The following is a 26,992-nucleotide window of genomic DNA, read 5'->3' on the forward strand; positions in this document are numbered from 1 at the left end:
ATTCTCTCTCATCACTGATGTTTCTTTTTCTCTCCCTTCCTCTCTGAAATCAAAAAAAATATATTTTAAAGACTTTTGTTTTTTTTAAAAAAAAAAAGCTTTGGCACTCATTCCTCATTAATAAATCACAGTATATAAAAATACCATTCACTTCTCTCCATTGCCATGACTACACTCATGTTCAAGGCCATAATCACTACCTGGCCAACTTTAGAAGCCCTCTCCTTCCTGGCTGACTGGCCTATCAGTTTCTCTTTTACAATCGTATTGCTATCCTGCTTAAAATTTTCTAAAAGATTGTCTACACACTTCTTAAATCAAAATATTTTATGATAGTTTTATAAAGTTCTACATTAGCTGGCCTATACCTTTTCTCTGGCCTTGTCAATATTTGCGTTAACTTGGTTCCTTAAACTGTAATCATCCCTAACCTTTCCTGCTTTCAGACCCTTGTCTACCTGTCTCATCTATCTAATCACTGTTTGAAGTATTTCATATTAATGTAGGTGTGTGTGTGTGTTCCATATCCCTAATTGAAGCATAAATCCCATGAGAGCAGGACAACGTTGCCTTTCCTACAGTTCTGTGCAGCACCTGAATTTATATTTGATGCTCAGTACGTACTTAGTGAATAACAAATGAATGAATGAAAACCCAGGATAAGTATGTATTCCAGACATCAACACTCCATTTAACAGCAGAGGAAAAGCATACGGGTATTTGTTTGACTTTCCTAAAATCACAGAACTTAGGACTTTAATGCAGTATCAATTCTATAGCAATACATTTTCTTTCATAGACCCTTATTGCCTATTTTGTGAAGAAGCCAGCCCCTTAAATTAGCTAAGAATTAATTGTACACTTTTTTTTATATATCTAAAATACCTTGATGCTCTGTTCAGTCTTTAAGTTTTCTCACTTGATTTATGATGAGGGAAACTACCAAGGGAATAAAAGCTAATATATCCTTTGGCACTTTTAGAGGATAATTTAATTAATAATTTCATAGATCCAGTTCTACTGTACGTTCACTCTTATGCCGAATCAGCTACGGCAATTAACTAGATTCATTCTATGTGTCGTGGGAATTCTAATGGCTACATGGAATACTAAGTTAGATGTGTGTTTATTGCCAATTTAACCATAGTAGTATATGTGCATTTTCCATACTAAATTTGAACAACCAAATTATACATAAATCTCAGCATACTTTATGACCCTAGAGTCACTAGCATAATTTATATTGAGATATGCCTCTATTTGAATTCTTAGCACATACTTTAACTGTTATTAGTGATACAAGTATTACTGGTTATAAGAGAAGTTTGAATATAAAGAAAATGATTCCTCTTTCTATATTTTTCTTCTTTTCCTTGTCTTAATATTTCTCCTCCTTAAATCACATATATAAATATTAATAAAAGTATTTTACTACTTAAGGCTATTTTATCCTTTATTATTGCTTTATATATTGAATTTTCTGTAAATAGTTATGGTATTTTAAATACTATATTATTATTATGAATAATTTCATATATAAATCTAGGAAACAAAGCTTCAGTGAATCTTATCATAAAATTTCCTGAGTCATCAAAAAAATGGTTGGTCCCAGGGATATAGCAGTGTTAAAATTATTTTATTAATAAAAATAATGTCAGTTTCCTCAGAATCTGTCTGACTTAGCAGTAGCACAGCTTGTAATGTCTGTAATTTGGTTTATTAATGTGAAACAACTTCAGTGTGTCACTCTATTAAAGTTGAAAAAAATATCAAGTAAAATGTAAATATTTTATTTATTGACTTAATTTGATATCTGTCCTTAAGTTTGCATATAGCTCTACAAACTTAATTCATTTCTTAAACTTCCCAGTTCAATCAAGCTTTTATGACTTAAAAAACAACAACAATCAAAAGCAAACTAAAACATTTCCACTATTTTATCTTATAGTGAGTGGTTGTGCATCCAACAATGCTACCTATTATATGCATATAGGAATATCTGGGTCACAAAATAGAAAACAAAAACTCTCAATATTCAGAATTATTGCCTGCATAATAATAATAACAATAATTACAACATTAGATATAATAATGATGATGATAATAGCTAAGAGGCTACTTGTGACCTGTTAATGCATGTTATGTAATTAAATTAGCCACAATTACATTACATTAGGTATGGTTATTATTACATTTTACCTTTATATTTATCATGTCTTAGTTGGAAGACTGAAATGTAGGGAAGTTTGTAACCCTTTTCTACTTCACTTTAAGTCTCCCAAATGAAAAGTGGTAACAACTGCCACATATTTATAACTTTCAAATAACCATAATACTATTTAATTGGAATTAGATCACAATTACTTTCTGTTTAACTGCTGTTTAATTGACATATATTTTATTTTTAATGTGCATTCAATTAAAACACCTTTTATTTTAAAGAGGTAAACTATCATCAAAATTTAATTACTTTTACATAGAGCAAAATATTTTGCTCTATATGAAGAAAAGTAAAGCAATTCAGTTATGATTGGAAATTAACCATATGTGATCCATTTTCAGAGCACTGCATCATAGTAAACAAAAAATATACAGCTCCTCCTGAAATAATAGTTTATTGACACGGGTCTCCATTTTTAGACAGTATTTGGGGGGAAGAGGGTTAAAAATGTGCTCTCTTTGTTTTTGTTTCCCCCTGATAAACTAGCATATATTAAGCATTAATCATATTAATTTAACAAATGAATATGGTAATAAATGTAAAACAGATGGTAATATACTGTTATGCACAATCCGATATAATAAAACCCTAATATGCAAATCGTCCAAATGGCAGAACGACTGGTTACTATGATGCGCACTGACCACCAGGGGGCAGGCGCTCAATGCAGGAGCTGACCCCTGGAGGTCAGTGTGCTCCCACAGGGGGAGTGCTGCTCAGCCAGAAGCTGGGCTTGTGGCTGGCGAGCACAGTGGCAGTGGCAGAAGCCTCTCCTGCCTCCGAGGCAGTGCTAAGGGAGCGGGCCTAAGCTGGCAGGAGGACATCCCCTGAGTAGTCCAGGATTGTGAGAGGGCACAGGCCAGGCTGAGGGACCCCCCGCCCCCCACCCAGTGCATGAATATCATGCACCGGGCCTCTAGTTGTATTATAAAAATTGTTTTATAATAAAATTAATACATTTTAAAAATCAGAGCAATTAAATTAAAAGTATACAGAAGCAGGAACACATATAGTCTAAATGAGTAATGCTGTATATAACAAAGATTTAATCGAGGAAGCATTTCTTTAACCTTTTATGCTCATTTAAAAATGTTTTACTGTTATTGTCAATTTGGTTAAAAGGGTAACCACGTAGTTTCTGTCATCATTTGAGAAGGAGAATTATTTTTGTATGCCACTGAGATTGGATTGTTTACTATGTATAATTATTGTGCCAATAGCTGATGATGTATCTCACTGCATTGGGTTATTTTTTTCTCTTTAGCCCTTTTCACTGTTTGCTGTATTATATATTATGCTACTTTATTTTGTCTATTATTGGTTTCCCTTGTTAAGATGTAAGGTCCATAAAGTAAGGTTTTTGCTTGCTTTGTTGAATTCTATATACTCAACACCTGAAAAGTCCTTGGTGTATAGTACATGCCCGATAAAAAATTGTTGAATTAGAAAAATGTAATTAAGATCCTAGCCTGATTCATAAAATCATAAGTTTAGATCCATCTCTTCTTCTTTATAAATCAAGAAATTAAAGTTTGGATTAAGTAAAATAAATTGTCTAATCTCCTAGGATTAGATCCAGAGGATTCACTAAAGTCTAAAGATAGCTGCTAATACTATGATTTTGAAAAATATATTTTCGTAAGCACTATATATTAGAAAACTGCCATCTGGTTTAAATTACCACAAACTATGAGCTAGCTTAAGTCAATAGATAGATATCAATACATAGACAATACGAGGTAAAAGGAGTCCTTGCCTCTGTTCCACTGAAACTAAGAACTCAGAGGATTTGAGGGTTTATGGCCACAGAGTTCTGGCGGATTGGATTCAAGGTTTGGACAGGTCTTTTTCGAGAATCAAATACTTTAACTTTGGTGGTCACGTTACTCTGTACTAAGGTGTAAAGCGGTAAATCCAAGCTGAATCTATTGACAAGAGGTCCTAGGGAGGAGGAGGAAGTGGGTCAGTGCCTCTTCTCTGCTCTCCATCATATGAGGACAGAACTAGAAAACAGCATTCTGTAATCAGAAAAAGCTCTCCCCAGAACCCAGCTCCCCTCACCCCAATCCCACTCCCATGCTGGCGCCCTGACCTCAGACTTGCAGCCCTGGACACTGTGAGAAGTAAAATTCTGTTGTTTATAAGCTACAGAGTCTATGGTACTTTGCTATAGCAGCCCAGACAGAGTAAAAGGCAGTGAAAAGTCTGCCATGATTCTTCATGAATCTTTCAGGATTTTCAAGATGACAAAACTCAGGGAAGTCCCAGAAGGCTTGGTATGATGTTATCTCAGATGCTATTTCAGTGGCAGCTTCACCCTGTGAAATCCTGCACCAGTTCCTTCTGTGACGTAGCCTTCTCTATCAAATCAAGAACGCTCACAGCTAAGGACTGAGTGTATGTGCCCCACCCGAACCCCACAGTCATGCATTGAAGTGCTGTTACTCAACATGATGGTATGTAGAGGCTGGAGGTTTACAAGGTGATTAGTTTTAAATGAAGTCATAAGGGTTCAGCCCCAGGATGGGATTAATGCCCATAAAGAAAGGGAGAGCCCAACTGGTGGGGCTCAGTGGTTGAGCGTCAACCTATGAACCAGGAGGTCACGGTTTGATTTCCCCGTAGGGCACATGCCTGAGTTGTGGGCTGGATCCCCAGTGTGAGGCGTGCAGAAGGCAGTCAGCCTATCAATGCTTCTCTCTCATCATTGAGGTTTTGATCTTTCTCTCTCCCTCCCTCTGAATTCAATAAAAATATATTTTAAAAAAAGAAAGGAAGAGAACAGAGGTGTCTCTCTTTTTGTGCACATGTACCAAGGAAAGGCCAGGTGAGGACATACCAGCAAGAGGATCTCACCAGGAGATATCCTGATCTTGTCTTCCAGCCTCCAGAACCATGAGACATGCATGCCCTTTTAAAAGGTACCCAGTCTATGGTATTTTATTATAGCATCCCAAACGAAGGCAGTCATTGTGCCAGTGAAAACTGAGATTACTGGGCAAGGGGCTCATTCCAGAGAAAGGGTGAAGCTGTGGTAAATTGGAGGTAGGGTTCCATATTTCTGGGCAATTTGTATGCATTCCATAGAATTAATAAATCTTTGTTAATCAGGTGCTAAGAGACAGTGATAAATCCAGAAGCTATAGAAAACAACTAGTTTAATATAACTGTTTGATATGTGCTTGTTTATCTGTAAGGTTTATCCTTTCAAAGGTTGGATATTTCCTAATAGTCCTTAAGTATGCTTTATTACCATAATTTCCGAAGTACATTTTAACAACATTGGATTTGAATAAAATAATATCTGTCAGATTTAGATTAAAATGTGATAAAACTAGAATAATTGATAGCATCTGGGCATGTGAGAAATGGGATATTTCAAATATTCCCTGAGGATTCGTGGAAAGTTTGGGTTAAAAAAATGCAGCCAAACGGAAAAATATTTTTCACCTTTCTCTTTTAATATTCTATTATTTTTATCTGCTAGCTATACAGATAAGCTTTGTATTTCTCCCAGCTGCTGTCCTTGAAATTATCATATTGAATATTAAGCCTAAATAGCGGCTGGCATTAGAACCAATTTATTTCCGCAAATGAGCCATCCCCTTTAAAGTTTGAACAGCTTAAATGTATTATGGTGAGTGAAAAAGATAGAGTCATGAGACAAGATTTTAATCATGGGTATAAAATGTGTATCAGCTATCACCATGGAGTTTTTCTAACATCTAAGTGTTTACAGAGGTAATTTTCTTTAAATGTTAAAATCATGTTCACATCTTATTTACCTCATCCTGTACATGCAGGCAATCATGCTACTATAATCACTGTTGAGATTGTAAAACTTTAAAGAAAGATAAAGCAAAGATGTATTTATTTAAACTTTTAAAAATATTTTTTATTGATTTCAGAGAGGAAGGTAGAAGAACAGAGATATAGAAGCATCAATGACAAGAGAGAATAATTGATGGGCTGCCTCCTGCATGCCCCACACTGGGGATAGAGCCCGCAACCCGGGCATGTGTCCTGACCTGGAATTGAACTGAGACGTTCTGGTTCTTAAGTCAACACTCACCACTGAGCCATGCTGGCCAGGCAGCAGAGATTTATTAATTCTATGGAATGCATGCAAATATGAAAGCTACATGAATCTGTGCTATAAGATTATTATCCCTATAGCCATAAAATGTTTCCAATATTGCTAACAACATTTATACCACAGGAGAAAATGCATACAAATATTGCTATTATGTCTAACATGGAATAAAAACAGGTGTAGAGAGTTCGATGAGAAAAAAATGTAAACGAAAAATTCAATACATCTTAACATGCATTGTTACCACGTTCCTGTTAAATTAAATTTATCACATAAAATAATTAAGTCTAGTTAATAGGTAATATGTAATGAGTACCTAGTCACAGAACTTAATAACATTCTAATTGTAATCAAACATACAATGTAATCAGTGCTTATTGCATTAAAACACACATCACACCCCTGTTATTGCTTTTGTTTTATAAATTGGAATGTTAGTTCAACTCCTGCTTCTTAGTAAGGGTAATGCCTTTGTAATGTTGAAAATGAACTGGCACAAAGCCAAGGACTCTGCTGTAGATGAATTACAAAAGATTTTTTGAATTAAAAAAAAAATAAAAGGTTTAATCTCCTAAACACCTTAAATTTATGATAATGTGGTAGGTGTCAAATTGTAAATGGCTTGATTCTTTCCCACTCAGTCTTAGCAATATTATATTGTAGATGTTTGAATCAGGCAGTAAAGTAAGATTTTCTTGTGTGAAATTGTGTAATGTCCATAATTTTCATAGTTTCTATAGTGCTTTGATTTAAAGATGTAGAATAAAAATATTCTTACCATTTATAAAATCAAATTTTTATTTAAAACAACTTCTCATGACATTACATGTAAGATACTGAAAGTTTTAATACTATGGATTATAAGTTTGTTGCTAAATAAAATATCCTATCTTCTCACAAGTTTTAATTACCAAGAAATAAGCTTATTAGTTAGTCAATATTAATCATAGCTATGAAGTTGCAATAGCCAACCCAAATTTGTACTAATCTTCCTATGAGAAAAGTATAAGACTTATTACAAATAGTGGTATTATCAACAAAAAAACTATTAAAACCTTCCTAATATAATTACACTAATTTACAAGAAAGATAACTGAAAGACTAGAGCAGGCTAAATTTTAAATTATAACTCTAATTACATATTCTAGATGATTATTTAACACAAAAACTCACAAATAGAACTAACTTTAGACAAATGATAGCAGTGTGACATTTTGTCTATTTATACCACATGAATATAATTTGAACTTTAGCAATTAATACAAACACGATAAATAATTATATTACTTTCTACTAAAGTAAAAGTCTTCTTTCATTCTCTTATTTATATGACTTCTAAGTCGGTTTTACAACATTATATTCTTCTACTATAAATGTTTTATCTGATTCAATTTTAATAAATTATAGTTAGTACCTAGAAAGCAATAACTTCAAATATATATAATAGAGAAGAAGTTAGGCAATTATATGGGCAAATTAATATCATGCTAAAGATAAATTTTATTCTTCAATGCAGTATTAGGATAGAATAGTGAACTAGACTCCCCAAAAAACTTAGTATTGTCCTTGACTTCATTAGTAAATTTAATTGTGAAAAATAGAGAATTCTAATTGACATATATGAAGAAATATTGTAGGAATCTAGATTAATAAAAGAGGAAGCTAGACTTCTACAGACTCACATGTAATTTGTAATGTATATTTAAAAGATATTCATCATGGTGGAAAAACAAGAGAAGACAGCTTAAATAGAGCATTCATATATAGGTTAGATCCACAAGAGAACTTTAATTTGGAGATTTAAACAAAAGAGAAGAAAAAAAAACATGTCAATGGAATGAATGATTCAATTTTGATTATGTATTTATTAATAATCAAATATAAAACATTTTATTTTGCTTTACTGAAATTCAGTCTATATAAGTATAACTAACCTTTTATAGGTAAAAGGTACTATTAAAAGCTCTGAACATCTAACTATAAACCTCAATTAAAGCTAGCCTATCCTGCAATTCAAAATTTGAAATTATTTGCATATGTAGAACTTATTACACTTTCTGGGAATATTTAGGTTGGTGCAAAAATAAAAAATTTCAAATCAAATAAAATTGACCATATAGAAGATTGATACCCTGAATGAGAAAAAATAAACTCAACTTCTATTAGGACTTTGCAATTTAAATCATCTTTTGACCAGTGTGATGATTCAAAAAAATAAAAATGAAATCTGAAAAAACAAATAAAGGGAAGAAATAAATGAAAAACTGCTGAAACTAGGACAATTATGTTATCTCCAAGAACTAGGGATACCAAATATTTTTATGGTTTAAAGTTGCATTATCTAATAAAGAGGGAATATGCTAATTGACCCTCACACCATCACAAAGATGGCGGTGCCCACAGCCAATAAGGAGGGGATATGCTAATTGACTGCCTCACCCTCAATAATGGCATTGCCCACAGTCACAAGATGGCGGTGCCCAGTCTCCTCAGCCCAGCCTTGCCACGTGCCTGCCTCTGGAGACCCCCCAGTCCACTCAGCTCCCCAGCTGCCCAGGGCCAGCCCAAGGCTCAGGTAACCAGGGCCAGCGAGGCTTGCGCTGTTGGAAGTGGCAGTAACAGAACTGTGATGGGGGCATCACCTTCCCCTGATTGCCAGGTCACCTCCCACCCCTGAGGGCTCCCAGACTGTGAGAGGGGACAGGCCGCACTGAGGGACCCCCCTCCAGTGCATGAATTTTCATGCACCAGGCCCCTCTAGTATATATATTACACACACACACACACACACACACACACACACACACACACACACACACACTATAAGCCTGTGATAGTCTATCTCTCTACTGGTAATAACTAAAATCTCTAGAAATAACATACAACAAAATCAGAATCAAAACAGTAACAAAAAAAAACCTACCTAAGCCTTCTGTTGAGTGAACAAAATCTTGTGGAGGAGAATGAAAACTAGTTTCCTACATTTTCTTTTTTCTCTTATGGCATTGTGTACGGGAGTTTCAAAGTGATTCTGGAGCTAAAATTTTTCCGTGAGTACAGAGCTATCTTGGAAATAATCCAGTATGGGTTGAATAGTGTAGAGGTAATTCCAGAGAGCAGTCAAGAAGGAGATGCCATGATAGTGTGTACATAACCACAGAAATCGCAGTCTAACGACATACAAACTTGAATAGCAAAGACTTTAGGAGTCAACTGAGATTTGAATCACTGCTCACAGGAGGCAACACAGAACTTAGGGGTGATTACCTGCTTAAAATCATCTTTTCCAGATGGTGTCAAATTACCCAGAGTCTGCACAACACAGTATTTACAGTATTCAGGACAGAATTCAACAATTCTTGCTATTTAATGAGTCAAGAGAGTAAGACCAATTCTAATGGAAAGGGTAACCAGCTTACGCACATCCCAACATGGCATGAATATTTCACCTTAAGAATTTATAAACAAAGAGAAAAGCAAATCTAAAATATATAGAACAATTGAAATAATAAAGACAAAACCAAAATCCAAACACTAGAAAACAGATCTATAGTTGAAAATATAAGTTACTAAAGGCGAAAATTAAAGCTTTGTAAAGAACAACATTAGTAAGCCCTTAGCTATAAAGGGCTTTTTAATAAGTACTGCTCAATGATTTGTGTGTCCATATTTGTATGGAAAGAGAATGCATACTGACTCTACAGAAATGCACTCCAAATGAATCATCGACCTTAATGCAAAACCCAAATCAACAAAACAAAAGGAAAGCTTAGACATACATTGTTTAATTGGTCTTTCCATTAATTTCTAGACAAGCAGTTTATAAATGTGTAAAATAATATAGATTTGTTTGTGTCTGTTCTTTGGGAAATATTTGCTTTCTAGAGTCCTCAATTAGAAAATGCATCTTGTTTCACAATTACCATCACATTATATCAATATTAATGAAATAGAAATTATCTAGTAGAAACATTTTGTCAATAGGAGTATCTTATACATTTCCACTAAGACAGCTATTTCCTTTCATGTATCAGAGCACCTACAACACTGATGATTCCGAAATATTATTAAGAATAATGTTAAATTAAGCAATAAAAAAAATAAAAATAAAATAAAATAAAATAAAAAAAGAATAATGTTAAATCTTTCCCCTTTTAAAAAACATGTTTAACAAATTATTTCAAAATCACATGCATTAAGATTGGTTATGTAGACTCCACTTACATTAGCCCTCACACTTCCCAAATTGAAGTTATATATTTTTTTATAATTATTTAATAACCCTCTTTGTCATAGCCACTACTTTCAGACTATAAACACTATTTTGATTAAAATATAAGTACTGACATATTCAACCATTTAAAGATACTATACTATACCTTATGAGCATGTAAGATAATTCCACAAATAGCTTAAATAAGAAATAAAAACTCCCACTCCCTATGTGAGGCACAGGACCGTTAATATTATAGAAGCGGAGCTTGAGTCTGGCGCCTTAGACCACTCGGCCATCCTGACACCAGCAGGACCGTTAATATTATAATAAACAGATGGAACTCTAAGGAAATGTTGACCTATCACTAATAACTAATAATAACTAATAATATAGTTCATTTGCTATTGTGTTTCTGTTTTAACATTAATGATTATCAGGGTAAGCAGTATCGAGATCATTAAATATATACAGCAATGTTTAATGTTCCATAACATCCACTAGATGTCTCCAATAACTGGCTTTGAGCAGCTATGTTCTTTCTAAAGCTATACATTAACTGCTGAGAAACAAACTGCATAGGCATTTGGATCTCCCTGTAAGAATGTGTATTTTTCAGAGCAGAGCAAGTTCTTCGAGTAAGCATACAGAACGAAAATAACTTACATTCGATATCCAGATACATGCTCTTCTGGTGCCCTCCGATTCTACTCGCAGCTTCACAGTCGTACCTCCCAGAATCGGACAACTTCACGTCTTTAATCTGCAGGGATGAGCTTCCGTGCTGCCCTTTGACTTCCAGACGGCCGTCTGGGCTCTGTTTACATCGAGTCAGAAAAAGAAAGATTTTATGTTTCGTTTGTGTAAAATGATGACCAAAAATGATGGTATTTATGATATATGCCATAAACAAAATGAACTCTTACCAGCATTCAATTGTGTGTGTGTGTGTTATTTCCCCCAAACCTAGGGTTTCTCTATTTATGATTTATAATTCCTAGCTTATCCATTTTACCTGTCCACTTGCTTACAGGGAGACGGACAGTAGGAAAGCTTACACACATATTTTAGCAATATCTTTCACTTAGTATGCTCTTTGCTTTTTAAAAAAAACTTGCACGTTCTTGCAGGAAGGGTTTTGTTGGCTTCCAGTAATATTCTTTGCAAACGTAACCACACAACAACGCCTTCAATTCTGCCTAAAACCTACAATGAAAATGATATGCCTGTGGCACTTTGGTTTCATATCCACCATGGAAGGAGAACGTATCAAGACTTATGAAAATACAAGCCTTCAGGAAATTGTAGTTTTCATTTTTGAATAAAGCAACAGTACTTCTCATAAGCATAATTAACACCAGATGCATCATAGACAAAATATTAAGAGATAGCACTATCAAACTCACTTTTAGGGATTCAGTGGAAACTATATGAAGATGATTAATTACTTACTCTGTGAATATTGACTCAAATAAAGGGACTGCTTATAATCCAATACTCTATAGATTATATTTCAAATAAGAATTAATTCTTGTGTGCAACAAAATCAACATAGCTAGAAGTGTCTTAAATCATTTAAATACATTTATGGGACACACATAAAAACAGAGATAGTTTCTTCACTGAATTTTACTTCATACTGTCAGAAAATATATTGAGCTTTTAGCATTTTATCATGTATTTGAAATGTACTGTGCTATTATTGGTTCGATTATTTTCAATATTTGAGGCTTTAGTGCACCATAAATTATTTTATGCCATACATGTATTACAAAATATGTATATTATGTAACAATATGATAGTTGTTTAATTTTCTATGTGACTGAAATTCAATTAAACTTTAATACATTTATGTACTTTCTATTACTAGAATTTGGCATTTAATAATTTTCCCTTATTAATATCAAAAGACCATTTTAAAGTTCTTTTTTCGAACATCAAGTTGATTGGTGCAGAGTATGATTATACAGCCATGCAATTACTCTATCATGATAGCAGTCACTCAATTTATTTAATATCAGAAAAAATATTCTTCAAAAACAAAGAAAATCATACTAGCAATACAGTATGCAACGTACATCAGGATTTCTATGCCAACCATATGTTCCCTACTCCCGAGTATTGCTAAAAAAAATAATAAGGTGAGGTTTTCAAGCAGAAGGGCCTTCTCTTCTGCCAACTTTTAAGATGTTCAACTGCCAAGTTCATTTACTTAATTGAGAGAAAAGGAGGGGGAAAAAAGCCAAACTTCACAAAAGTTCAACTCAGAATGAATAAGCCCAAAAGCAAAATGGCACCTGGCCGGTGTTGCTCAGTGGTTGAGCACTGACCTATGAACCAGGAGGTCACGGTTAGATTCCCGGTAAGGGCACATGCCCAGGTTGTGGACTTGATACCCAGTGCGGGGTGTGCAGGAGGCAGCTGATCAATGATTCTCTCTCATCATTGATGTTTGTATCTCTCTGTCCCTCTCTTTTCCTCTATGAAATCAATAAAAATATATTAAAAAAACACTCACCCAAATTGCCCATTTGTGATACAGGTCAGTAAGCTTCAATAGCTACTTGGGTGTTCTTTGGTCCTTACCTCACTGCACCTCTGTCCATAACTGGACCTAACTGAACTATCCTTTCTTCCTAATGCAGTGACTTCCCTTAGTTTTCAAACACCTGCACTCCTATTTCTCTCCATTTCACCTCTCTGACTACTCCTTTCTCTCAGCTGCAGTCTCCTCTCTCCCTGTGGTCCCTGGATTCTGTTCTCGCTTCAGTTAATATGCTCTGCTCAGTCACATCTGCAGGGGTCACCTTCAGCCACTCCCTCTCCAGCCAGGATCTCTCTTTCCCTGGAGCTTTAGAGCCAGATATCTCACCCGCAGGGCTCATCCCTTTGACATGTATCTCAGTTGGCATGTGCAGACCTGAACGCATCACCTGCTCACCCATGTGGTCTTCCTTCCCATGAATTATACCAATGATTTTCCATGACCCATGCTATACCTGTCCTCTGTCCAGCTTGGGTTGTTTTCTGAATCTTTATCTATGTATATTCCCAATTATGAGAAATGACAGTTGATAATCTTGTTCTACGTTATCATTTCCAATCTTCAGCAGTTGTGTTTGGTAGACCTATCTGTTCTGTGCTTTTCCCATTTACAGTCTCGGGGGTGCTGCTGCGTGGAAAGGATATTGACAGGCGTCTCAGCTTTTCAGAGAAAACAATCACACTGAGGCTGAATGTGACCGAAAAAGACTCCCTGACTCTGCAAAAGTCATCAACATTAAGCTATTTTCTATGTTTCTCTAGCAAAAAAGACATCATTCCAGCTGCAGAAATTATTTCTTAGGAAGCTAAGAAGGTTTTTTTTTTTTGAATCAAACTTTTAATTCTTATAACTTCATGAAGGTTTCACATCCCTGGTGCTCTATAATCATAGATAACATTGTATTCCCCTCCAAATACAACTCCTACCCCGCAGCCTGATGCTTAAGGACTTCCATATGGCACCGCTTTCCTGTCTAAGCACACTTTACAATTTGGATGCCAATTAATTTGAATTACTTGTACTGTCATGAATATCCTGTGCTTTCCATAAGCACCCTTCTTTAAAGACCTGTCTTAAATCAATCTCCTTTTATCCCTTCCACATTTAAACAGAAGGATTCTATCATAATTCCTTTAATTTTTTGGCCAACTATCAATTTATATTCAAAATAGTTCCTGGCTGATTATGTTATTATTATAACATATTTTTATATATTATTTCTTCTACATTCTATTTATATTATATATATAATTATCTATTATTTATAATCATTTCATTGAGTTTTGTGCTTTTCTTGGGACACTGCCTTTTTATAGTTTTGTTGAAAATTCCTCTGTAGAGCGATATTATAGTTGAACAAACATGATAATGTATTTGTGGCACTTGATTGCTGGAAGTTATCCAGTGTCTACACCAGTGATGGCGAACCTTTTGAGCTCGGCATGTCAACATTTTGAAAAACCCTAGCTTAACTCTGGTGCTGTGTCACATACAGAAATTTTTTGATATTTGCAACCATAGTAAAACAAAGACTTATATTTTTGATATTTATTTTATATATTTAAATGCCATTTAACAAAGAAAAATCAACCAAAAAAATGAGTTCGTGTGTCACCTCTGACACGCATGTCATCGGTTCACCATCACTGGCCTACCCTATCATGAAAGTGCAACAGGGAACTTGGAAGGCTGATGGGCCTTGAGCTTTAGCAAGGGCTAAAGCTAGGCACTGATTGTTCTGTCGAGACAATGGTGGCTCAAGCAATTTCCGACCTAATAGTCTCAAAGTAAATCTTTACTAATATTTACTGACCTTTAAGATAGTCTGTCTGCTACAAGATTGCCTGCCTAACTAAGGGCAAGATGTATATTCTAAAATTGAAGAAAATCTAGCAGGAATGGGGCCCCAGTGGAGCCTCTCCACTAGAGAAAGGTTTTCCACCTGGCCCCCCATGCCTTCTAAATCCATATTTCTTATCTAGTGTATTCATTTGTACGTGGTCCCTTTTCCAGATCCTGAACTCTAGCCACAAATGGATGCAGCACTCACACTTTATATGAAAGTCACTTGGACTAGTGCTGAGGACTGAACCATTCTATTCTAATATTATTGTGAAGTACATTGAGTTATGGTGAAATTTACATATAATTTGAGAAGAGAAAATGTAATCATAAGCTATTATTTACTTTGGGTTAAAACGTGAATCTTTATTAGAATGTGAAAAAATACCTTATTAAAGGCAAATTCTTCTTTTTTTTCATTCAGAAATAATATTTTTCTTTTGTAGTATTGAAAGGCAATATTTACCTCTCTTGAAAACTATACGGTCTCTTGCTGTTGTAAATGATAGATTTTCAACTTGTGAAAAATTATTTGTGTATATAAAAACTAGCATTCTATTAGTAAAAGTGTTGGTATTTAAGTTATTATTAATAAATATAAAGTGATTAACAGAAATTCTAGAAGAATAGAATTTCTTTGCAAAGATGTGTGATTCCCTGGGTAATTATAAGTCATTTTCAGACTTGGCATTGTCTTTATAATAATACACAATATGCATTAGTCTCAAATACTTCCACTGGAAGACCAAAGTCATTCCTTCTCATATCTGACATTCCAAAAGACATCTCTCTCCTGGTGCTGTACTAGTAAAAATGCATTACACATTTCTGAAAGAAAATTCATTTATATCTTGGCTTTGATTCCCCACCGACTTAAGATTCATTTAAGACACCTGATATTTGATTGAGACAGGTTAATAGACATATTAGCTGTCCATCTAGTATTTTCAGGTTCTTCCACTGCATTAAACAAGATGATTAAAAAGTAAAGTATCTGACTATACATTATTATTCCAATCCTTTACAGAAAAACACACTCTGAAATTTGATTTGAGTTATATTCTTTGCCTTTCCAGAAGGTCAGTTTAAGAACTGCTTATCTGAATAGTATTTTCATATTTTTATAAAATGATTATTTATAGCTTACTGGCCTTTTCATAATCAATTAATCAAATCACTATGTGATAACTGCCTTTTTTTAGTTTAGTGTCTATGTGAATATGAATATTTTGACAGTTTTAATAGTCAGACATTTCAAATTATATAATGTAATGTTTATAGATATGTTTTTTGTGTGTGATCTTACCTGACTAGACATGTGTTGCCAAATTTAAAATCCCATTGTAGTACACAACACATTGGAGGTGGAGGTATTCCCTATCTTTCTTCTTCCTTACACTCATGTCTTTGAACCTTTTTGAAATCATTGACCTGCCCACCCCTGCTTTTATGGTCTTTTGAGAGAACTGTGGATCATGTCACTTAGTTATTCAACATTTTTTTCCAATTATTCCACAATAAGCATCCAGGCACTGGGGACACATGCTGAGCAAAATAGAATAACTTTTACCCATAGTGGAATTAAAGTTTAACAGAGAAGACAGATGTTATATTAAAAGATAATACAACCCAGTCAGAGTGGCTCAGTGGTTGAGCATGGACCTATGAACCAGGTGATCACAGTTCGATTCCCAGTCAGGGCACATGCCTGGGCTGTGGGCTCAATCCCCAGTAGGTGAGGCATGCAATTGATGATTATCTCTCATCATTGATCTCTCTCTCTCTCTCTCTCTCTCTCTCTCTCTCTCTCTCTCTCTCTTCCTCTCTGAAACCAATATATATATATATATATATTAGAATATATATTTTTTAAAGATAATATAAATAAATTTAAAAGTACTGTGTAAGAACCAGAGTTTTATTTTGGAGGTAAGTGAAGGTGAGAGGTAGAGTCAGAGGCATGCTCCCTGGTAAACTGAAGTGTGGATTGAGATTTAAAAATGGTGAAGAGGGGTGGTGCTGTAGAGAGAATTCCAGGCAAATGTCCCCAGAAGGCACATGAAAGAACTGAGGGAAGCCAGCAGGTGCACAGAAGAGAGGGCAGGTGGGATCTCCTGATGTTGGGCGGGTAAATACAGAATGCTTGTAGATCCACGGAAAATGCAGACACACAGGAAACATTGCATCCCTGCATTATATATTCAGCGTGCCTTTTCATAATGGCATTAAGTCTGTACTGAATTCAAACTCAACTTCAAATGCTTGAAGGTGGCAGCAAGGCATAACTGGCTAAATATGTAAACAAGAAAACATATGCTCTCTAAAGGTTATTGGCATTAATTTATTCAAACTAATTTCACAAAACTGTGTTAACATTGTGTTGAGTTGACTAATGTCTGCAAAGAATTTTAAACAGATCCTGTTTCCTCCTTATAAGATTCATATATTTACTCTTAACCTCAATTTTTCTTTCCTTTGGGCTGAATCCCAACTTTCTAATTGTCTTCCTATTTTGACTTCAAGAACTGAACTTTTATATAATTACCCTTCTTCCTAGCAGTGTAAGTTCATGTATTAAACAGTACTATGCACAATAAAACATTTTAAGTTACGTGGTTTCTTCATAAGTTTCTAGTGTCCTTTTCTTCTCTTTGTATATACAGTCCATCTATTCAACAAATAAGAATCTATCCTATCTAATAAAAGAGAAACATGGTAATTGGCGTATGACCACTACCCTTCCCACTGGCTAATCAGCAAGATATGCAAATTAACTGCCAGCCAAGATGGCGGCCAGCAGCCAGGCAGTTTGAAACTAACATGAGGCTTGCTTGCTTCAGTGACAGAGGACTCCAATGTTCCCCGCCTGCCTTGCCAGCCTCTGAGCTTGGAGTTTAAGAAACATTGTAACAAATATAGAAGCTAAACAACACCCCAAAAACCTGCTTTCAGCGAGCCTGGGATCTCAGAGCTGGAGTTATACATTGTTTCGATTATAGAACACAAACAAACCAGATACCTTCCTTCAGCAGCAGAGGCCTCAGAGCTGGAGCCAGAGCTAAAGCTGGCCCAGAATAAAAAAAAAGAAGAAAAAAAGGAGCAGTTGGGAGCTTCAGTCAGCCTGAAAACAGCCCTCAGCCCCTCACCCAGACTGGCCAGGCACCCCAGTGGGGACCCCCACCCTGAAGGGTGTGTTATCAGCTGCAAACAGCCATCATCCCCTCACCCAGGCTGGCCAGGCACCCCAGTGGGGACCCCCACCCTGATCCAGGATACCCTTCAGGGCAAACCAGCCAGCCCCACCCATGCACCAGGCCTCTATCCTATATAGTAAAAGGGTAATATGCATCCCAGCACTGGGATCAGCGGAGCCAAGAGGCCTCTTGGCACTGGGATCAGCGTGACAGGGGGCAGCGCCCAAACCCCCTGATCACCCTGCGGCTCTGTGTGTGACAGGGGGCAGGGCCACAACCTCCCTATGGGCACTGCTCTGTTCGTGACAGGCGAAGGCACCCCAACCCCCTGATCAGCCCTGCTCTGTGCCTGATAGGGGGGAGCTCCCCAACCCCCTGATCACCCTGCGGCTCTGTGTGTGACAGGGTGCGGCGCCCCAACTACCCCCCCCCCCACGGGCCCTGCTCTGTGTGTGACGGGGTAGAGCCATAACCTCCCCATCGGCCCTGCCCTGAGTGTGAGAGTGGCGGCGCCCCAACCACCTGATCGGCCTTGCTCTGTGGGTTATAGAGGGTGGCGCCCCAACCCCCTGATCCGCCCTGCCCTGAGTGTGACAGGGGGTGGTGCCCCAACTCCCCTATCGGCCCTACTCTGTGAGTGACGGGGGAGCTCCTCAACCCCCTGATGGGCCCTGCTCTGTGCGTGACAGGGGGTGGTGCCGCAACTTCCCCATCGCCCCTGCCTTGAGTGTGACAGGGGGCAGTGCCCCAACCCCCCAATCGGCCCTACCCTGAGTGTGACTGAGGGTGGCATCGCAACCTCCCAATCTGCCCTGCTCTGAGCCCGACCAGGGGCTGCACCTAGGGATTGGGCCTGCCCTCTGCCACCCAGGAGCAGGCCTAAGCCAGCAGGTCGTTATCTCCCGAGGGGCCCAGACTGCGAGAGGGCACAGGCCGGGCTGAGGGACCCCCCCTCCCCCGCTAGTGCACAAATTTTTTTGCACCGGGCCTCTAGTATATATATAAAAGCCTAAGCGACTGTTATGACTGGTTGACTGAATGACTGGTAGACCAGTCACTATGGCGATGCACTGACTACCAGGAGGCAGATGTTCAATGCAGGAGATGCCCCCTGGTTGTTAGTGTGCTCTCACAGCTAACCTCCGTGGCCGGCCAACCTCCTGTGGTCCTTCCCCCCGGCTGGCCAGTCCCAATTGGCCCTGATCACCAGCCAGGCCAAGGGACCCCACCTGTGCACGAATTCATGCACAGGGCCTCTAGTTTAACTTAACAATGATAACAGCTAACAGGTACACTAAATGGTAGTCAGACACTTTTCTAAAAGTTTCACCTTTATCCATTCACTTAATCCCAATAAAACTGCTATGAGATTGGGACTACTGTCATCCCCATTTTAAATATGAGAAAATCGAGGTTCAGAAACACTAAGTAACTTGCCCAGGTTCCACACCACTTATAAATGAAAGTGGCTGGATGTTTAGGCCATCTAACCCATGTTCTGAATTATTTTTGACATATGGTTCACCACCTGAGTCAGAACTATGTGGTTGAACTGCATGTTGTACTATAGCCAATATTCAGGCACTATGTTGGGCTCAACAGAAAGATGGATAAGAAAGGAAAAGCTCCTAGGCTCAGAGATCAAAGGTCTTACAAGGGAAGAAATCAAACGTTATACATAATACTTGCTGGTAGAGATGAAATTTAGGCTGAACACCCAATGCAGTCTACAGATGTCTGGGATGATTTCTTGTAGGTATTTCTGCCTAAACTGAGACCTTAAGGATAAATAATAATGGTAAGCAAGGCATCAGACTAGCTCCATAATACTAAGCACCCACTGCAATATAAAATGTGGGATCTTTATTCAACATTATTACAAATTTCAGGACAGCAACAGCAGCATATTACACCAAATACAGAACCCTTCTTAGTATCGAGCTTCATCCTATTGGGTGCCCTCATAAAGTGAGATCTGACCGAGCAAACAAAGAGGGAAAGTTAGGAAGGAAATGGAAACAACATAAGCCTGGACTAAATAGGTAACAGCATGTTCAAAGAGTTGAAGAAAGCTCATTGGAGCTGGCAAAACACATACAAGGTGAAGAGGAATGAGCGATCAAGTGGCTGGAGAGACAGACAAGACTTCCCCAAAGAGCCTCAAAAGTCAAGGGAAAATCAATAAGATCATGAAAAGATGCTCAAAATCATTAGCCATCATGAAAATGAAAGTGAAAACCACTGCACTGCTCTAGAATGACTATAACAACAAAGACAGATAATAACAAGTGTTGGTAAAGATGTGGAGATTTTGAAACCCTCATTCATTGATGATGGGTGTGTAAAATGGTGCAGGGGCTTTGTATAAAAAGTGTGACCGTTACTTAAACACAAACACAGCATCACTATATGACTCAGAAATTGTACTCCCAAGTGAAAGAATCGTGTCCACAAAAACGTATACATGAGTGCCCATAACAGCATTATTATTCAAGCCAAAAAAGTAAAAGCAACATAAATGTCCATCTATTGGTGAATGAATACATAAACTGTGGTATATCCATGCAATAGAATATTTGGCAATGAAACATGTAGATGCCTTGGCTGTATCTTCCTCTCTACTTTCCTTCAGGATGATTGTCCCTGTTCCAATGCCATGACTTTGGTGTCAAAGGCCAGGCTTGCAGGATTTACATGGACATGAGCTCACTCTTACCGTTCACTGGCTTTAAAATGTTTAAGATTTGAATGATTATGTATCATATCCCCAAAATTTATATTAGTTCACGCCATGTAAAGTAGTAACCTGAGTTCATATCAATATCACCACTATTTTTTATGGTCACCGATTGTGATTGATGCCCTGAGTAAATTAGAATAAGACAAATATGCTTATAGTATGGCTGACCATAATTTTAGGATAAACGTTGTCTACTCTGACTGAAAAGATATTTAATTTTTGTTGTGAGTGTGTGTGAATTGTATTCAACTATGAATAAAACAAAATATTTGTAGAGTAGTTCTGAAAATTCAAAATGTGAATTCAAGCATAAGTATGCGGCTAGAGTAGAAAAATCCTGCTGATTCAATCCACTTTTCCATGTAAAATCTCATCACTTTCTCCAAGGTTAAGAAACCAAGAAAAATGGGATGATCACTATTGCTTTTGAATTCCCAACTTTCCCGTATATCCTTCATAATGAAAAAATAAGAAAAATAATAAGGACTGCTTTAAATCAATAAGTTTTGTTTCCATATCTTGGTGATTGTAAATAACTGCCACAAACATAGGTGTTCATATATTCTTTCAAATCAGTGCTTTGAATTTCTTTGTATACAAGAGGCCCAGTGCACAAAATTTGTGCACGGGGGTATGCCTGCACCATCTCCAATCTGGGACCCCTCAAGGTATGTCTGACTAACCATTTAGGCCCGATCCCAGTGGGACATCCCTCTCACAATCCAGGACTGCTGGCTCCCAACTGCTCACCTGCCTGCCTTCCTGATTGCCCCTAACTGCTTCTGCAGGCCAGCCTGATCACCCCCTAACCCAGTGATGGCGAACCTATGACAACTCATTTTTTTGGTTGATTTTTCTTTGTTAAATGGAATTTAAATATATAAAATAAATATCAAAAATATAAGTCTTCATTTTACTATGGTTGCAGATATCAAAAATTTTCTATATGTGACACAGTACCAGAGTTAAGTTAGGGTTTTTCAAAATGCTGACACGCCGAGCTCAAAAGGTTCGCCATCACTGCCCTAACCACTCCCCTTCCAGCCTGATCGATGCCTAACTGCTCCCCTGCTGGCCTGATTGCCCCTAACTGCCCTCCCCTGCTGGCCTGGTTGCCCCTAACTGCCCTCCCCTGCTGGCCTGGTTGCCCCTAAATGCCCTCCCATGCTGGCCTGGTCCTCCCAACTGCTCTCCCCTGCAGGGCTGGGTTTCCCCCAGATGTCCTCCCCTGAAGGCCTGATCACCCACAACTGCCCTCCCCTGACGGCCATTTTGTGTCCACATGGGGGCAGCCATCTTTGACCACATGGGGGCAGCCATCTTGTGTGTTGGAGTGATGGTCAATTTGCATATTGATCTTTTATTAGATAGGATATGCCCAGAAGTGGAATCACTGGGTCATAAGGCAGTTCCATAGTTAATTTCTGTGGAACCTCCATGCTGTTTCCCAAAGTGGCTGCACTTGCAATCCCACCAATAGTGCAGGAGGGTTCCCTTTTCTCCACATTGTTGCCAACACCTGTAGCAGGTGTGAGGTGATATCTCATTGTGGTTTTACTTTGCATCACTTTGATGGTTAGTGACATTGAGCATCTATTCATAGGTCTGTTACCCACATGTATGTCCTCTTTGGAGAAGGGTTTCTTCAGGTCCTCTGCCCACTTTTTTATTGGGTTGTTTGTTTCTATGATGTTACATTGTATGAGGTGATTGTTGTTGTTTTTGTTTTTTTTTTTAATAAAACTTGTACATTAATCCCTTATGAGATGTATTATTGTCAGACATCTTCCATTCAGTAGGCTGTCTTTTCATTTTGGTGATGGTTTCATTTGTGTGTAAAACTTTTTAGTTTGATGTGATTCCATTTGTTTATTCTCTCTTTTATTTCCCTTGCCTGAGAAGATATACCAGAAAAAATATTGCTGAGAGAGATGTCAAAGACCTTACTGCTTTATCTTGCTTCCTGAATTATTCAGATTTATAGAGCAGACCAGGACCCAAATTTAAGTCTAAAGCATGCCTTTGTACACTATTTCCAAACTCATAGACTTTTGTATTGAAAGCCATGGAGAATCGGATGCATTTATTTTGCAGAGTTATCCCCAAATAAGTTGACTTATAATCAGTATTTGTTGCTTTGCCCCACATCTGGTTAAAATTTCACAGGATTACGTAGACTCAGTGTTAGGTACATAATAAATGTTATTATAATCAGTGATGTAGTTAGTAACTAGTGTGCAAGCAGTGTGGTAGTCTAGTTTAGATTCTAGACAAATTATTTTTTAAAATCAAGAAACAAAATATCCAACAGAAAGTATACAATAATGTTATATGAAATGCTTAAAAAATGCCTGACATATGTTAAATGTTAACTATAGTGATTATTTGTTTCCTTTAGTATACTTTTATATAAGTCCCTTTAAAACACTGTATAAGAGAAAAATATGCAATATAAAGAATATTTTGGGAACATTATTTCTTTGCTCTATTTAATGGGACAGATAAGGGCTACATTCTGAACCTTGTTAGGCCAGCACTTAGAGAAACACACCAGATTGCTCAAGATAAAATATGTATATATAATTTCCTGTGTTTCACTGGATAGCTTATATTATTCTGTCTTTGAATTCACTATTTTTTATTTGGCAGTATCTAATCTGCTGTTAATCTCATTTATTATATTTTTGCTTGACTTTTAAATATCTCTAGTATTTTTATTTAATTTGTTTTATATCTTATTATGCTCATGCGTTCTTCTATCTTGTAGTACATATGCAGTACGTGTAAAAATAGGTGTGTTAATGCTCCTATGTTATAATACTATTATCTGTGCCATTAATGGATGTTACTATGTGATTGATTGATATGTCTTTCCTTACTATGGATTCTATTTTTGCGTTCCTTGCATTCCTCATTATATTTTATTGGATGTCAGATTTTGAATTATATATTTTGAGTGTTGTCCTTTTTTATTCATTAAAATATGTTCGGTCACTTCTATGAGAAACTACTAAATTAAATAAAAAACAATTTAATTATAAACTTTTGAGGATTTTAAATTCTGTTAAGATCAATATTTAATTTGGATTAATATGGCCACACTACTAAAGCAACATTCCTCAGTATTCTAGTGATTCTTTCTATGGTTTGGGGTAGTTTTCTCATATACTTATATTTAACAGTACTAGGCTGACAACTCATGGGAAAATGCTGAAGACCCCTGGAGCTCTCTCTCTCTGTGAATTCTAGCACTGTAAGTCACTCCAACTAAGAACATGTTTTGTCAGCTAAATGAGACGAACAGACACTTCATTTATGTGCTGCAGCCGGAAAGCTTGCTCTAGTCTACACAGTGGGCTTGAGCAATCCTAGGTCTCACATCTTTCGTATCTCTTCTTTCAGGAATCAACACTGTGCCTATTATGTCATAAATTTTGCTCCTTGTTGTCATTGTTTCAAGTCAGAGTGTATATCAAACCTCTATTTTTCCATTATGCCTGAAAAGAGAGCTTCTAACAAGTATTTTATGGTAAATTGTCACTAGTTCCACACTTAAGGTCAGAAAATGCAGTGCATTTATCATCTAGTGACCACCTATTGTCACAGATAGGGGCATGCCAATCATATACCACACATCACTATTAACAGCATCACTTTACAAAGCATCCTATACTTCTATACTATATTACTTTTTCTAAAACGCTACGAAAATTATGGATCACCAGGTCTGTAATTAATCTTTTCAGTGAGGTATATCAATCATAGTGGATGAAAAAAAATATGAACATTACCATTAAAGGTAAGTCTGGTGGAGATAAAGACCCAGAAGGCAGAGATGGCCTAGGAAATCCTAATCTCTTTGCTAGAAGACCTAACAATGAAGAGAAACAACCTCATCGAGCTTCTAATTTTGGTGGGATGTGCTGATATAAGAAGTGGTCAAATAGGTATAGCATAGTGCAGGTTGCTGTAAATTTTATCAGAAGGTATTTTAAAAGCATACTGTTAGTAGATAAATATGCAATATGTCATCCATCTCAGGATGCTGATCAAAGAATCCAGCCAGGCATGTTTCCTATAATATAGGAAATGGCGATAAAGCTACAACATACCTCCAACATCTTCTCTAAGGCACACCCAGCAAAAGTGTGCAGTTATTGTTTGACAAACTCCTGCTTCTATATAACTTGTGTGTGAGATTCCCTTAATTTATCACTTTTTCTATCATTTGAACCCAAAGGAGATTTTAACTTATGCGTAAATAATTTATTAACTCACTAAACTATCGGAGGATTACATCAATTCATTCAGATTGTTTATCAATGTAATGCTACTATTACGTTAGTTTTATGTGTTTTTATTTTAAATTTAGTCCCAGTTTTCAGACAGGCCCTATAACTCTGTTGGACAACATGAACTTCAGAATTGAATATACATATCCATAGAGTAAAACAATTCTGGTGTTTTGTATATCGTTTATAGTCTTAAACTAGTAGCCTGGTAAATGAAATTCATGCACATTAAAAGGGAATTAATTAGAGGAAATTTTAATATTGCTATTTTCCCTTTCTCTATAATAGAAGCATGAGAGATGAAAGAAAATTAATAAAATGTATATGAAAATGACATATAAATTTATTAATAAATAAACAGTAACAAAAGGATATAACAACAACAGAGGCATGATATAAAAACAAAAACATGATAAGAAAACAACAAAAACATGACATGAAAACAACAGTGATGCAAACAATGACTGATAAAGTGATTAAACTTATTCTAATATCTCCCTGTATACCACATTAAGAGTGAAAACACTTTCATAGTGCTTGGCTAATTTCCCTTGTGATGAAGTATTTAGAACTTTAACTTTAACGTCACATGCTCTTCAAAACTAGAGAGAAAGCAACATACAACTAACTGACCATGTGCGAAAACAGGTTCAGGTAGGAACATGCCTACTCTGTCTAGAGTTTGTCCTTGTGATTTATTAATCATCATCACAAATGCTGGCATCACAGGAAACTGTTGTCAAATTAATTTAAATAGGAGGCCAGTGTCAGATGTGGACAAATCAATTCCTGGAATCAGAACAACCTCTCCTTCCGCAGATCCTGTTAATACTTCAGCTTTGATTATGCTAGGTCACAATCTTTTGATAATAAATCTAGTACCATTACAAAGACCCCATTTACTATTAATATTTCTCAGTAGCATGATGATTGCACCCACATTCAATTTTAATTTTTGACATGGCATTCCCGAAGGATGTAATATTATTAAGAAATTCGATGGGAAAATTTTCCTTTTCAGCATCATCCGTTGAATCAATAGAATCATTACTCAAATAAGTGTGAAAATCTCCATTGAGTATATTCAAAATTTCTTCATTTAATTTTTGAAAATGCTCATTTTTTGGATAAAGAATCACACGTTTAGATACATTTTTTAGTATTATCTATACATATGCTATTTCCAAAGGTAGCTTCAATAATAAATCCGTTACAAATCATTTCATGGGAGATTTCAATAATATCCATTCCTAAATGAAAACTGCTATCAAGTTTGCCATCTCCAAGTTTTACTAACCATTCGTAAAATAATCCTCTGATCTCATATTTGTTTTAAGAGACAATTTTCTGAAGCATCCCCAAACACTACAGTACTTTAAACTTGTTTGTACTATGGCTGATCGCATAACATGTGGCACAACACTGAGACATTGTCGAAAGTCCCCTCCATGAAGGAGAACTTTCCCACCAAATGGAACATTCAAATTCATAATTTCTCTTAATAATCTGTCTATGGAATTTATAGCATGACTGGATGACATAGTGCATTCATCAATAATAAGAAGTTGGGCCTTTTTAATGGTTTTAGCAACTTCACTCTTTATAGAGAGTCTAGAGATGGAAGTTTCATTTAACGGAATTGGGAAATATATTGGGAATGAAAGGTTCTTCCACTGAGAAGTAAATTTGCAGCAATTCCTGTAGATGCTGTGGGTAAAACAGTACCACCACGACCTCTAATATAATGTATTACAACTTTATAAAGATATGCCTCCATGCTCCAAGGGCCCATTCCTGCCTCAAACCTCACCATCAGGGGAAACAGCTTGGAGAGTGCGCAGCCCTTGGCAA

At 36.6% G+C, this 26,992-nt stretch overlaps 1 protein-coding gene across 2 annotated transcripts in view; it reads right to left on the minus strand.

Annotated features, from left to right (window-relative positions):
• The window catches only part of NCAM2 (neural cell adhesion molecule 2), a 421,570-nt gene that overhangs the window by 90,367 nt on the left and 304,211 nt on the right, over positions 1-26,992 (minus strand). For both annotated transcript variants that reach the window (XM_059686798.1, XM_059686799.1), the window contains exon 9: positions 11,194-11,344. In XM_059686798.1, the coding sequence (XP_059542781.1) occupies positions 11,194-11,344 (151 nt within the window). The remainder of the gene's footprint in view (positions 1-11,193; positions 11,345-26,992) is intronic.

Source organism: Myotis daubentonii, chromosome 3 (genome assembly GCF_963259705.1).
Source record: "Myotis daubentonii chromosome 3, mMyoDau2.1, whole genome shotgun sequence".
Lineage (NCBI taxonomy): Eukaryota > Metazoa > Chordata > Mammalia > Chiroptera > Vespertilionidae > Myotis > Myotis daubentonii.